This window comes from Nematolebias whitei, chromosome 13 (assembly GCF_014905685.2).
Source record: "Nematolebias whitei isolate Nwh7 chromosome 13, NemWhi1, whole genome shotgun sequence".
NCBI classification, from domain to species: Eukaryota; Metazoa; Chordata; class Actinopteri; order Cyprinodontiformes; family Rivulidae; genus Nematolebias; species Nematolebias whitei.
In genome coordinates, this window is record NC_056510.1 from 29581889 (window position 1) to 29595521 (window position 13633).

General features: G+C 42.0%; 3 protein-coding genes across 3 annotated transcripts in view; all 3 read left to right on the top strand.

Moving 5' to 3' along the window:
• Positions 1-1280, top strand: part of commd6 (COMM domain containing 6) — a 3893-nt gene extending 2613 nt beyond the window's left edge. Inside the window, exons 3-7 of the mRNA XM_037687056.1 lie at positions 69-134; positions 224-300; positions 427-595; positions 664-816; positions 896-1280. Coding sequence (XP_037542984.1) covers positions 69-134; positions 224-300; positions 427-595; positions 664-816; positions 896-946 — 516 coding nt within the window. The 3' untranslated portion in view covers positions 947-1280. The remainder of the gene's footprint in view (positions 1-68; positions 135-223; positions 301-426; positions 596-663; positions 817-895) is intronic.
• Positions 1-13633, top strand: part of klf12b (Kruppel-like factor 12b) — a 267312-nt gene that overhangs the window by 44168 nt on the left and 209511 nt on the right. The window lies entirely within an intron of this gene.
• tbc1d4 (TBC1 domain family, member 4) overlaps positions 6252-13633 on the top strand; it is a 58038-nt gene continuing 50656 nt past the window's right edge. The window contains exon 1 of the mRNA XM_037687052.1: positions 6252-7058. Coding sequence (XP_037542980.1) covers positions 6672-7058 — 387 coding nt within the window. The 5' untranslated portion in view covers positions 6252-6671. The remainder of the gene's footprint in view (positions 7059-13633) is intronic.

Genomic DNA, 13633 nt, shown 5'->3' on the forward strand with positions numbered 1-13633 from the left:
CAGGATGTGGTGTTGCTGCTAATGAGTTGAAACTGCAGCTCTACATCCTAATCTTATCATCTTCACAGTGTCAGCATGTTCTGACTTATCTACAAGGGCAGAGCAGTGGAGTGGATTCAGCAGAAATTTCTCATGTGAGTCAGAATGTTCAAATTTGTGTACCCCTATAACACATCTTCCCACGTTTCTCCTTTTTCTGACTTTCTGTTTATCATCTGAGCAGAGATTTCAGAGAGCTGGTGTCACACTTGATCATGAAGCTCTGCAGAGCATCATCAGATTTCTTCTCCTCACTTTCAGGCATGTGCTCATTTATTTACAACTCGATGCAGTCATTCTTTTTAGTCAGGCAGTTAGAAGGACAAATTATACATGAAAATGTTCCCGCTTCAAGCTGTAATGGTAATAATGGTTTAAAATCTCTAGGTCAGGTGGGAAGAACAAGCTCCCTGCAGATGAACTTTTGTCAAAGCTGGAAGAAGGCAGTAACAAGTGGTCCAAAGCTTCCCTGCAGGTGCTGCATGTGTTGTGGAGCGAACATGGTGCATTAGTCCATGCTCAGCAGGAGGCTCAGTCCATGCTCAGCATTGGTCAGGTACGTCTTTGTGCTCGTTTGTATGTATTTTGGGTCAAACTGTTCCCAGCTCGTTTGTTTTGCTGCAGCTTGTGGACGTCCAGTGGAAGCTGGGGATGGCCGTGAGCTCAGACACGTGTCGTTCTCTGAACTCGCCGTACGTTTGCCTGCTGCTGAAGATCACCGAGTCCTCTGGGCAGATTAGACAGAGGTCCTTTGAGATGACCATTCCACAGTTCCAGGTCCGTGTTTGTCGCCGTGAGTTTTTGTGTAATTTTATTCCGGCTCACGTTTAATATTTGTTTTTCTCTGACCCTGCAGAATTTTCACCAGCAGTTGAAGGAGATGGCAGCGATTATGGAGACCGTGTGATAATTGTCACCGTTCCGGCTGGTTTATGTGAGGCTGATCGAAGGAACAGCTTGATGCGTGTGTTTTGTTCACAGCGGCTGTCTCAAAATATCAATGTGACTTGATGCAAATGTCAATTCTCAGCGTAAAGTTTTCTACATCAAAGTTCCTTTTCTCTTAACTTATTCAGGTATTTAATTTCAGGGTTATAGAACGTACACTTACACTAATCGCCCAGCAAAAGACCAGTTTATTGGCTTAATTTAGCCACGTTTGTTCTAAAAGCTTACGAGTTGGACTAATAGAATAGGTATTCAAAAAGCGTTCAATACAAAAACAACTGGACTTTATTTGGAACAGAAGACGTTTCGCTCCTCATCCGAGGAGCTTTTGAGAAAGTTCCTCGGATGAGGAGCGAAACGTCTTCTGTTACAAATAAAGTCCAGTTGTTTTTGTATTGAACGCTTTTTGAATTCATCATGTCCTGGATGACTGAGAATCTTCACCAGCACCATGAATAATTATAGTTGTTGTTTTATTTACAGAAAAAGATTGCTACTAACCTGTGGTGCCGCATGTGATTGTTTGTCTTTAATACACAGTATATTCAAAATTAAAAAGTGAGAAGGAGCATCTTGAGCTGTTTATCAAAACACTTTGTAGAACAGATTAATGTCTTTATTTAACATTATGCAGTTTTCATTTGCACTTTATAGCTAATATTGTAGCCCATCCATCATCATTACCCGCTTCTTCCTTTCTGGGCCGTGGGGTCACTGGTGCCCATATCCAGCAGTCACTGTGCGAGAGGTGGGGGACACCCTGGACCTGGACAGGTCTCCAGTCCATCACAGGGACACAAAGAGACAACATTCATTCTCTCACTCACACTGGGACAATTTCAAGTTACCAGTCAGCTTCTACCAACGGCTCCACTGTGCCCACTAACACTGAGTCATGTATTTCACATGATTCAGATCATTTGCATCTACAACCAAACTTTACAATAAAATAAAAGTGATTTGTGTTCTTTCTGGCTTTCATATATGTATAATAAATCATTTTTTATTGTGACCTCTTGTCTGACCTCTTAAGCTCCTAATTAAAAACATTGCACAACACACACTGATTAATTATTCTGAGTCACCTCTTGATTTTTGCACACTAGGTGAGCAGAATGCGTTTTACCTTCATTGCTAGAAATCAACTTCAGATTGTCCCAGTTCAGCATGCTGTATGTAATTAAATGATTTTTTTTTTAAATTTGTGAAATGATGCCATGTTCAGACAAAAGATGAGAACAGCACAGTGATGTTTGCGTCATTTTGTAAAATTTAAATGCATCGGTCTAGTTTTCATGTTGAAATACGTGTATTGTTGAGTTGGTTTTATCAAACACGGCTACACTTTTCCAGCTTGTTTCAGTTAAGCTTCATGAAGCTGTTCGCAGTTTTCATGAGCTCATCTCCACCTCTCTCTCGCTCATTCGGGCACATAACACTCCCACCTGTTCAGAGAGGCCTCGCTGATAAACTGAACCAGCCAACCCTCCACTGTTATCACACCCCTAACCTTAACATGAACCACCACCTCTTGTGACTTTATGCAATTGCTGATCAAACTGGTTTCAATGTTCTAACCTGGCCAGGAGGCATTTGTACTTTTCTATCAAGACAGTGCTGGTCTGGGCTTGTTCAAATACATCTGTGCCTGGAATGTTTAATTTGATCTCATCCTACATAAAAGGCCTTTCACAAAATGGTTTCAAGTCTGATGCACTTGTTTAGGCTGGATTTTGTAAGAACTCTTGCTGCTCCTGTGTCTGCCCTCTAAGTGGAGCCACAGTACCACATGCATCCACTTCACAAGCGATGCATGCTGGAAAATTACAAATACATTAAACTTGGACTACAAGCCTTAACTGAGCAGTGACCATATAATGGTTTATGCAGAAATTCATTAATCACAAAATGATTTCTAATAGGTTTTGTGCATTATACTTCTAGGAATGGTATGTTACAATTCTTTACAGCTCTGAGCACGTACTCAGAGACCAGTGTTGTAAAAATCCAACCCACTCAGCACGAGTATCCTCTCAGGTTTAACAGGTACTTTGAGACGTGAATGATATTAAAGATGAGGTGTTATTTCCACCCAGAGCAGTGAGGTGTACAAACCTGTTTTGCTCGTGAACATTCTAAGAACTGCAGGCTTTAAATTAAATGCACCAGTCTTTTCAGCGGCGGCCTCATAATCCGTGGAACTTTTCACATACGTGCTCTCTAAACGCTTGATCACTTTAAATCAAAGCTGACAGCTCTGTACCCCTCCAGTGACTTGAACACAAAACAGCATATCCTGACTTTGAAAGTACTCGGTACAAGCCCACTGCCAAAAGGAGGACAAAAATGTTTTGCCTGTGTCTGTTTTTCTGTAGTGTTAGCAAAATATCTCATGAACCCCATTGAGACTCAAAAAGGGATCATTAGGGCTGGTTAACTTCTGAAGTCGGGTTAAGGTGGCCATTATAGTTGACTTTAAAAAAGATCAAAAATGGCTCGAACTCAGTCATTTTGAGATATGAGATACAATTTGGTGTGATTCTATTGCACTGTTGACCTTTTTACAGCTATTAATGCACATGCTCAGTGTTGGGATTTTGTGATGCATTGTGGTCTAGGTAGTTCTATGCCTACCTACGGTTTGTTATACACAGTCTAAACTAGGGCTATTCAACACAACTGCTCAGGGGGATGCAGTTTCTGAAAGCCAACAGCTCAGGGGCCAGACATCCAGCGATTAAAATCATAAACCAAAGTTTACTATGATCTGTTACTAGGCCTGTCATGATAACTATTTTTGCTGGATGATTAATTGTCTCGGAAATTATTGCAGTAAACGATAATATTTGTTTGAAATTTGACAATAATTAGTCATTATTGTCAAACTTAAGAAGAAAGGTTTAATTTGTTTTGCATGTAATACCTTTTTTGACCACCAGATGGCAGTATAAGACTGTTTGAACCAAGGATGGATAGTGAGGGAGCAGCGTGTCTCTTTAAGAAAAATGGGAGGGAGGCCTCTTTACATGACATGAGCTGTCTCTCTTCGGTTCTCAAAATGGCAGACGCTGGGTGTAGTTTGAGCTTTTTAGCATAGCATTTTTCACACAAAGCTTTTAATAAAAATCAGTAAACAAGTTCTCAGCTTCTTTTTGAAGAGAAAAACACGTTTTTACACGAAGGCACGCGTGGAGCTTCGACAATACGGAGTTTTTTTCCTGATGTCGGCCTGTTGACTTAGCTCGTAGCTTAGATTCTCAGCTTAGCTGCTTTTAACCATCCAAAAATGTGATTTTGGATGGTTAAAACAGATTTTAAAGAGAAAGGCAGGGGGCAGTGAAAAGCACCGGAGTTGAGCCTTTTGTCATCCAGTGTCTTCAGTAGAAAGAGAGACACGAAGAAACGATAAAGCTGATATCATGCTATTAAATGATTTATTGTTTATTGTGACAGGCCTATCTATTACATTTTTTAATTTGTTTATTTTATTGCATTGAATCATAAATCAGCACGGTGGCACAACTGGTAGAGCTGCTGCCTCTCAGCGAGCAGGTCCTTGGTTCAAACCCCGGTCCCGGGGCCTTTCTGGGTGGAGTTTGCATGTTCTCTCCGTGCATGCGTGGGTTTTCTCCGGGTACTCCAGTTTCCTCCCACAGACCAAAAACATGCATGTTAGACTGATTGGTAACTCTAAATTGTCCCTAGGTGTGAGTGAGAGAGTGAATGGTTGTTTGTCTCATTTGTCTCTATGTGTCCCTGTGATGGACTGGAGACCCATCCAGGGTGTCCCCGCCCCTCGCACAGTGATTGCTGGACATGGGCACCGGCGACCCCCGTGACCCAAAATGGAAGAAGCAGGTAAAAGATAATGGATGGATTGATGAATCATAAATGCAATAAACAAAACCGAAACGTAGAACCAAAAAAAAGAAGTATTATTATTATTTTTATTAAATGAAGTTGGCCGCCGGATTGAAGTCACGGCCCGTGGGCCGCCAGTTGAATAGCCCTGGTCTAAACAGTGATTATATCCACCAACGTTTCAGCTGTTCTCTGCTGTCATTACATTTCATGTTGAGGACATGTTGCTATCACAATGTAAAATACATGTAAACCATTTTTTTTTGTTTGTACATAAAAATCAATAATAAGCAGGTGTAAACAGATTAGAGTTGAATGCCGACCTTGAAGAATGAATTATTTGGCCACTCGGTGCCTGATGCACATTAGTAACTGTAAAAGGGTCAATTGTCAACATATAGCCTACGCCAAGCAGTAACTAATCTCATGAGATGTTTGCCTTTACCTGATGGAGTTGACTTCTGTTAGCAAAATATCTCGTGAATCATTAGTTTTATTGAAACTCTCAGGAAATCAATGATATATATATCCCAATTACAGATGGCCACCAAAACCAGCTGACTTTAGAAAACACAAAAATATAAGTCAATGTGAAAGAGACTGAGCTATAATTAGGTGTGGTAGTAGCTGAGAGTTGTTCCCAAGAGATTCTTAGCAGTATACATTATGCAATATCTTTGTTTCAACCGGCTTTAACAATTGGAATTGAATTTTTTTGGGGGAAAATTGAAAAAAAAAAAAAAAAAAGTGTTTTTGTATGGAACTCCGTTCTGTGAAAGTTGCTTTGAAAAGTGCAATAAATAGCTACTTTGTCTTGACTTGAGGGTAAACTAAGATTTTGCAATTCTTAATGATAGTTATAAGCATTTTATAGTTTGCATTTCATTTATTTTCACCATGAGCACTCATATAACCCAGAATATTTGAAAGCATATCTTGAACTAAAACCCAGTTCAATCAAATTAAATGGATGTCTGAACCGACTGGCCCTCCTTGTTTATGGTCAAACCACAGCAGCTCTGTGAGAGTTTGCAGTCTGCAGGTTCTGGTATCTGCTGCCTCAGTACTGAAGATAAATATGGCAAAGGTTCTATTTTGGGACAAGGGTTCTAGGAATTATAGCAGATGAGAAGTTCCCTGGTGCTGAAAGCAGCTGTGTAACTGTGAATCAGCACGAGCTGCTCGGAAACTGTGAGCTACCTTCACGCGCCTCTTTAACACATCTGTAAAAGCTGCCAGGAGCAGCTGTGGGTTGAACCACTACCAGAGGAGCTCGGAGAAAGCGTAGTCTAGAAGCATTTGCTGCCATAATGGACAACACTTTCCATTCACCAGCTTCTGGTGGAGAAGGGCGGAGCTCCGTGCTGTCATTAGCTCCGCCCGCCCGCCGGCTCGTCCTCCTCCTGCAGCACATGGGATTGGAGTCGGAAGAAAGGCTCTAGCAGAGACAAACTGCTCCTGTAAGACCACCAGCACATGGATTTTATTGTAACTACGAAGACTAGACACGCTGCTTCGAGCATCAGATGCGTTTGTGGGTTTCAGAGCGGGACGGCGGGGCTGCGACGTTCAGGGGCGTCAGGAAACTCCCACTTCCTCTAAACGGCTTGTGTTTACACAGGAACCTTCTGAAGCCACGTTTTATTTAGCAGGCACCGTGCATGCTGCACACTGGGAAGCAGGCGACACACGAGCTGCAGGAAGAACTCATGGCGCTAATAGCAAGTGTTAGAAACTAATCTGAAGTGGGCCTAAAAGTAGCGTTTAGTTCACTCCCCCCTTCGAAACCGAGCATTAAGAAAAGAAAAGTGTTGTGGGTCAACATGCAGAGCCAGGAGGAGAAGGAGCGGACGGACAGGCGCTTCCTCCTGACGTACATCGGCTGGTGCTCGCTCGACAGGCGGACCACGCTGCCCATGCTGCCGTGGCTGGTGGCCGAGATCCGCCGGAGGGGCGAGCGGGGCGACTGCGGCCCCGTCCTGCAGCCCCGGGAGGTGCAGCTGCTGCTCTGCGCCCCCTTCGTCCGCTGCGTCCCCGCCGGCAGCAGCAACTCGTCGGTGTTCATCTTCGAGCACAAGGCGCAGCTCATCTCCCGCTTCATCCACAACAGCAACGACCTGAGCTACTTCGCCTACCTGCTGCGGGGTCAGCCGGACAACCCGGAGTCCGACATGTCCTGTCACGTGTTCCGGGCCGGGGAGCCCAGCCAGGTACCGATCATCAGCACACACCGGTGCCTCGTTTTAAACTGCAGCTGTGTTTTGTTTCACTGTGAACACGTGACGTTACTTTGAGGCGACATGTAATCTCATAAACATGTTATTACTTTACACTCAGTTTAGGCATTAAGTATTTAGGCCAGGGATGATTTTTGTCAGTTAATCTGTGTTTTTCTCTTCAGGGGATCAGTGGAGGCTCTGCAGGTCAACAGAGTGACCTGAAGTGATTTCAGAAAGGTTAACAGCTTTTGAGTTGAACAGTGTTAGTTTTGAGGAAAAGGGTTTAATTCTGACAAGTGGAGACGGGACAAAAGTGTTTAAAAACTTAAAATTTCAAAAATTTCACAGCAGTTCATCCATCCATCATCTTTGCTCGCTTCTTCCTTGTCGGGTTGCAGGGGTCACTGGTGCCCATGTCCAGCAGTCACTGTGCGAGAGGTGGGGTACACCCTGGACAGGTGCACGTCCATCACAGGGACACATAGAGACAAAGAGACAAACAACCATCCACTCTCTCACTCACACTTAGGGAGAATTTAGAGTTACCAGTCAGTCTAACATGCATGTTTTTGGTCTGTGGGAGGAAACCGGAGTACCCGGAGAAAACCCATGCATGCACAGAGAGAACATGCAAACTCCACCCAGATTTGAACCGGGGACCTGCTCGCTGAGAGGCAGCAGCTCTACCAGTTGCACCACCGTGCTAGGGACACATACCATACCATTTTATTATAAAGCACTTCAAAACAGCAACAAGACCAACAGAAGTGCTGTACAGCTGAAACAAAACAAGCAAAGGACACAGGATAAAATACATATAGATCCAAATATGTAAAGATAAGAACTAAATGACTAACATTATAGACTACAGACAAGTTAAAATCAACTCACACAGAAGCCAGGGAATAAAAATGTTTTTAAAAGAGACTTAAAAACAGAGAGCACTGTGGGACATATGGCTGCAGCAGATCTCTAGATATATATTCATACTTAAGTGCCTTAGAAGTGCTACAGCTAGCTGCTTCTCTTTACACTTGCAAGGAACCATGAAATGCTACATTAAAAACTATGTAATATAAAATGAATAAAGATTTAAAAGTTTATGAAGTTGTTTTTGTACAAACTAGTTTTATTTTAAACTAGAGAATGGTAATTCACTTTGAGCTTATCCCTCCTTAAACTGTTAGGTCGTAATTCTGATCACATCTTACCAAATTTCTTATTGAATTTGATCAGAGTATCACTCTAATATAGTTATACCTAAATGTTTGCTTTAGTTAATTTTTATGCCACGTTTTGTTGGTATAGTAGGGTTTGACAGCAAGTATACTGTCACAAATTGTACAAACAGCTTTAAGAGTGCAAAACAACTTCCTTTTTTTCTTCTATTAAACACAAAATGCATCTGCAACCATCTTTGCTCGTAAAACCTGAATCTGTTATTAATGTCAAAAGACTCTAGTCAAAGAGCAGGGGGTCAAATATTGGCAGAAGAAAGTCGTGCATATGCCAGATGGGGGTTGAGATGGGGTAGAGGCAGGGCAGCCGACCCTGCACCCGAACGTCCCAGGTTCAATCCCCAGTCATTGCACATCTCGTGGTGTCTCTGAGCAGGACACCCCATTCCCATTTGCTCCCCTGACACTCTCCATAGCTGCCCACTGCTCCACCTGGGGGTGGATGGGTTAAATGCATAGAGCCAATTTCACCATTGTATGGGAACATACAATGATGACAACAAACATCAGTCAGTTGCATACATGCTATGGACTTAAATATCTCACAACTCATTTTGTTGTAACATTATTGCAATCATTTTTCATCTTGATGCAAGTCTTTTGATTTTGTCTGTACTTTAACAATATCCATTGTTTGGAACTCACAGAACTGTCATGTCTCTTGTGACAACAGTTGGAGGGACACAATATCCAGTCAGCACATTTACACGCTGGTCAGCATGCCATTGTTGAGTAACCAACTGAAATGTGGTAAACATCCAAAAAGCAGGAACGTGGGAGTCGACGAGTGCAGTCCCTCTTTTGCTGAGAGTTTGTAACACATGTTTAAAGTCTGGAGCTCGAGAGCTCACCCCAGTGGTGTCGATGTGCGTCGGTGGCCTCGCCTCGCTGTAAATTAACTGTAAATACACGATCCTGTTACGTTGTGTTTGTTTTTATAGATGTGAAAATTTGAGACGGTGTAGACAAGATTATTTTCAGCTTGCAACCTAATCTGGTGTTTCCCATTTGCTTGTGTTTTTCTTGTTCCCCCCTCAGTGACCTGGGAAAACTTAACAAATAATGTTCAGAAACAGATGCTTCACATTTTATCTCCGGCCAGCCAGTGTTGTGTCATGTTTCCCGTGCTGTGCGCACGGCCTTTAGCACGGTTTGTTTGCTACACAGAGCTAAGACAAAAGGAGATGTCTGACCTCTCTGCTGAAGTTCTAATGTTGCAACCATCAGAGAGGCATCTTGAATGTACGTCAGCCTCCATTATATTACTCAACAAGAACCGGTTTGGCAACCAACAACATAGGAAAGCCACGTGGAATGCATGTGTTGTTCTAACCACGTAGAGGTGTCATGTTGCAGCTAATGGCAGTGATTTGCTTATTGAGATGAATAGAAACTTTTCAGCAATTCAAACAATTTTGAAGAAACAACGTCTGGACGCTGCTTCTGGAGTTTAGCAAACAGTCACATTTGCAAATGTATTAGCTGAAGAGGGACAGGGACTCGGTGTAAGGACTCCTGGCAACGATCAAAATGTCTGAAAAGGTTAAACTGAAAAAGCTCTTATGATGTTTTCAAGATCACTGAAGCTTATGTGGTTTAAGCAAAGATGATTAAATTCTGTGTGCTTGCAAATAAAATAGTCCTTTCAGATGAAAGGCTGAGGATAGCAGGGACTGTTCATAACATGATTGGTCACAATGAGAGAGTTTTAAAAAGGCCGGGTGCTTAAATGTAGTTTAACCTCCTTGACTTGAAATACAACCTCAGCTGCCATGGAAACGAAGTAAGACTTTTTAAAAACTAACTCATAAAGCTTTGTCATTTACTACCAACAGATCCAGATATACTAATTTCTTGGATGGTCAAGTATTTATGGACATTTTTAGTTTAGTAACCAGCACTGGCCAGCCCCGAGCACACTAAGCTTATTAAAAGTCAGACTCATCTGTGAGCAACACGGTGTTCTTTCTGCACCCTTTGTGACAAACAGTTTATAACGGTGCCTTTTGTGCTTTGATTGGCAAAAACATGGAGATTTCATAGAAAGTTGAGCAGAATATTATGCTAACTTGAAAAAAAAAACAATGCTTTATCTAAAAGGGAAAATAGTAGATTGAAATTTAAAACGTGCCCTATACTTAAGTATTTATCTAGGTTTGTACGTTGTTATACAGTATATAGGAATAATAAGCTTAAACTTATGAGCCAAAAACAAACAAATGATCTTTTTATATCTGGTATAATCTATTCTAATTTCCAAACATCATTATCAGCATTAGCCATTGGAAACTCATCAGTTAGAATTAGAGTTAGGGTTATGTTGTCAGATTTGTATTAAAATGTGAATATTACCTTTAAACTACCAGATTTAGAGGTTGACGTTTCACCTGCTCAGTTTGGGGCACTGAGTGAGGCGTTTGTAGCCACAGTTACAGTATAACTATACTACGTTGGTGTCATTATCAAGTCAGACATACATAGTGTAAAGCATGCATATCAGAAACCACAGGCCTCTTTGGATTCAGCCTCTGGTCTGTCTTTAGATATGCTCGCTGTAGAATCTCAAACCATTTTTACAGAACAGTTAGTGTCTTATTGGCAAGAAATGACTTTCTTTTAGTTTTTAAGAGTGCTACTGTTCTCTTTATTTAATTCATGCAGACCAACAGATGGCTCAGTGATGTCTGCTTACACTAAGACAACCTCACGAACTGAGCTGATGCTCATTGGTTTGAGGCATAGATCCGTAGTGGAGCTTCAGGCCCCCTTAGTTTTACCTCACTTCTTCAAACACCAGTGTAGGGACCTATCAGACCCAGCTTCAGAGGCGACGTGTAAAAATCAGGCGCCGTTCATCACTTGGCGACACTGGAAACAGCTCTTGGGTCAAGTCTGAGCAGAGTTAGACTGTAATGTATACATGCTGCCAAGCTAAAATAGGTGCAGCCTTTTTCCTACTTATCATCTTCACACTGGCTCCCATTTCACAACATGAATATCCTTATTTTTTATTTTTTGTGCCATGCTGGCTGCTTTGTTCTTTATCGCACTGGATCTTGTAATTATAAGCTGGAGGAAGTAAAGTGGCCCATTAAACATTTGTAAATGAAAAACCGCATGCAAAAAATTACTTAAAGTTGCATTGCTTTTCACACATCTTTACATAGCTTGTCAGTTGTATCACATATTGTAATAGTGACCCTCCAGTCCACAAGGGCTCTTTTGGTATTTGTTAGAACATGAACTTTGTTGAAAACAGTTTACCAGTTTGTCCTCTGAGCTAAAGTTTGACCTACATTATGCAGTCATTCTAAGAAAGTGAATGCAATTCTAAGTTTGTATATGAGGGCATGGAAAACAAACTTTTGGTCCTTACCAAGCTTTAAAATGAGGTACTTGTAATCTCAAATGAACAACACATAATATATTACTGGTTTGTTTTTTTATAGCAAAAGCACGTCCAAATTGCAGAAGCGCTGTGTGGAAAAACTAAGTGCATTCCTACTGCTTCAGTTGAAATTAAGAAGACATTTAAAAGTTGATCAACAAGGCCCTTCTGTAAAAACAGGAGTGGTGAAGTTTTCTGAAGCACTCAGACGTGCGTTAAGACACTGCCAAGAAGGAAAGGCATCAGGCAAAACAACCAATCTGGGAAGGGTTACAAGGCCATTTCCAAACAATATGGAGTTCATCGTTCTGCAGGAAGAACGATTATTTCCAAAGAAAAACATTTAATACAGTTGTCAGCCATTCCAAGAGTGAAAGTAGAGGAGTTTACTCCAGTGTCAGACTGCTGAACACTCCCAAGCTCTACATTTTAGACTTTTCTGAGATGAAGGGAAGGATGATTTAGACTTTATTTGCATCCACAGAACATGAGGACTTTGTGGTTACTGAATCTATGTTGAAATCTCAGTATGCCCAAGTATTTTACATGGAAATGTGAGGCCAAATGTCTAATAATTAGAGCTTGTCTTAAATGTAGTCATGTACAGCACACTATATGCCAAAATGACTGGAAAATAAATAATAATGGCTTTCAATAATATAGAATAGAATAGAATAGAATTCAACTTTATTGTCATTGCACATGTCATAGGTACAAAGCAACAAAATGCAGTTTGCATCTATCCAGAAGTGCTTAGCAAGAAAAATAAATTGGTAGATATATATAGTACAATATACAGTAAGTCGCTTTGAATATGCTATAGGTATAAATATATACAGTTTGTGAGTGTACAGACTATGAACAGGTTATAATATGAAGGGGTATAAACAGCTATATAAAAGAAAAACATATATAAGTATGTGAGTACTTATGAACAGTAGATAGTAGATTATGTGTACAGTTTGTACAGTAGTGGGCTAACTGATGAAAGTGCAGGTGGTGGTGTTACAGTCCATGTGTTGTTGTGTGTGTATGAGAATACAGACCATTGTTGTTGTTGTTCAGATGTCAGGAGGCAGAGTTCAGGAGTGTGACAGCTGTGGGGAAGAAGCTGTTCCGGTACCTGGTGGTTTTAGTCCGGAGGCTCCTGTAGCGCCTCCCAGAGGGCAGGAGGGTGAAGAGTCTGTGTACTGGGTGACTGAAGTCTTTTATGATTTTTCCAGCCCTTTTCAGACACCGCTTCCTGTAGATGTCCTTTATGGCAGGAAGTGGTGCTCCGGTGATGTGTTGGGCGGCTTTCACCACCCTCTGCAGCGCCTTCTCGTCTGAGGCAGTGCAGCTCCCGTACCAGACTGTGATGCAGTTGGTCAGGATGCTTTCAATGGTGCAGCGGTAAAAGTTCACCAGGATGTCTGAGGACAGATGGTTCTTCCTCAGAGTCCTCAGAAAGAAACGGCGCTGGTGAGCCTTCTTGATCAGTTTGGAACAGCCAGGTGAGATCCTCGGAGATGTGGACACCCACGAACTTGAAGCTGTTCACACGCTCCACCACCGTCCCCTTAATGTAGATGGGTGGATGTGGGCCAGCGTTCCTCCTGAAGTCCACAATGAGCTCTTTAGTCTTCTCAGTGTTGAGCAGCAGGTTGTTGGTGTCACACCACTCAGCCAGACGAACCACCTCCTCCCTATAATCGGTCTCATCATTGTCTTTGATGAGGCCGATCACCGTGGTGTCATCTGCAAACTTAATTATGGTATTGGAACCATCAACAGGTTTGCAGTCATGGGTGAAGAGGGAGTAGAGGAAGGGACTCATTACACAGCCTTGTGGTACACTGGTGTTAATAGTGATGGTAGATGAGCAGTGGTTATCCAGCCGGACATGTTGGGGTCGGTTGGTTAGAAAGTCCAGTAACCAGTTGCCCATGATGGAACTGATG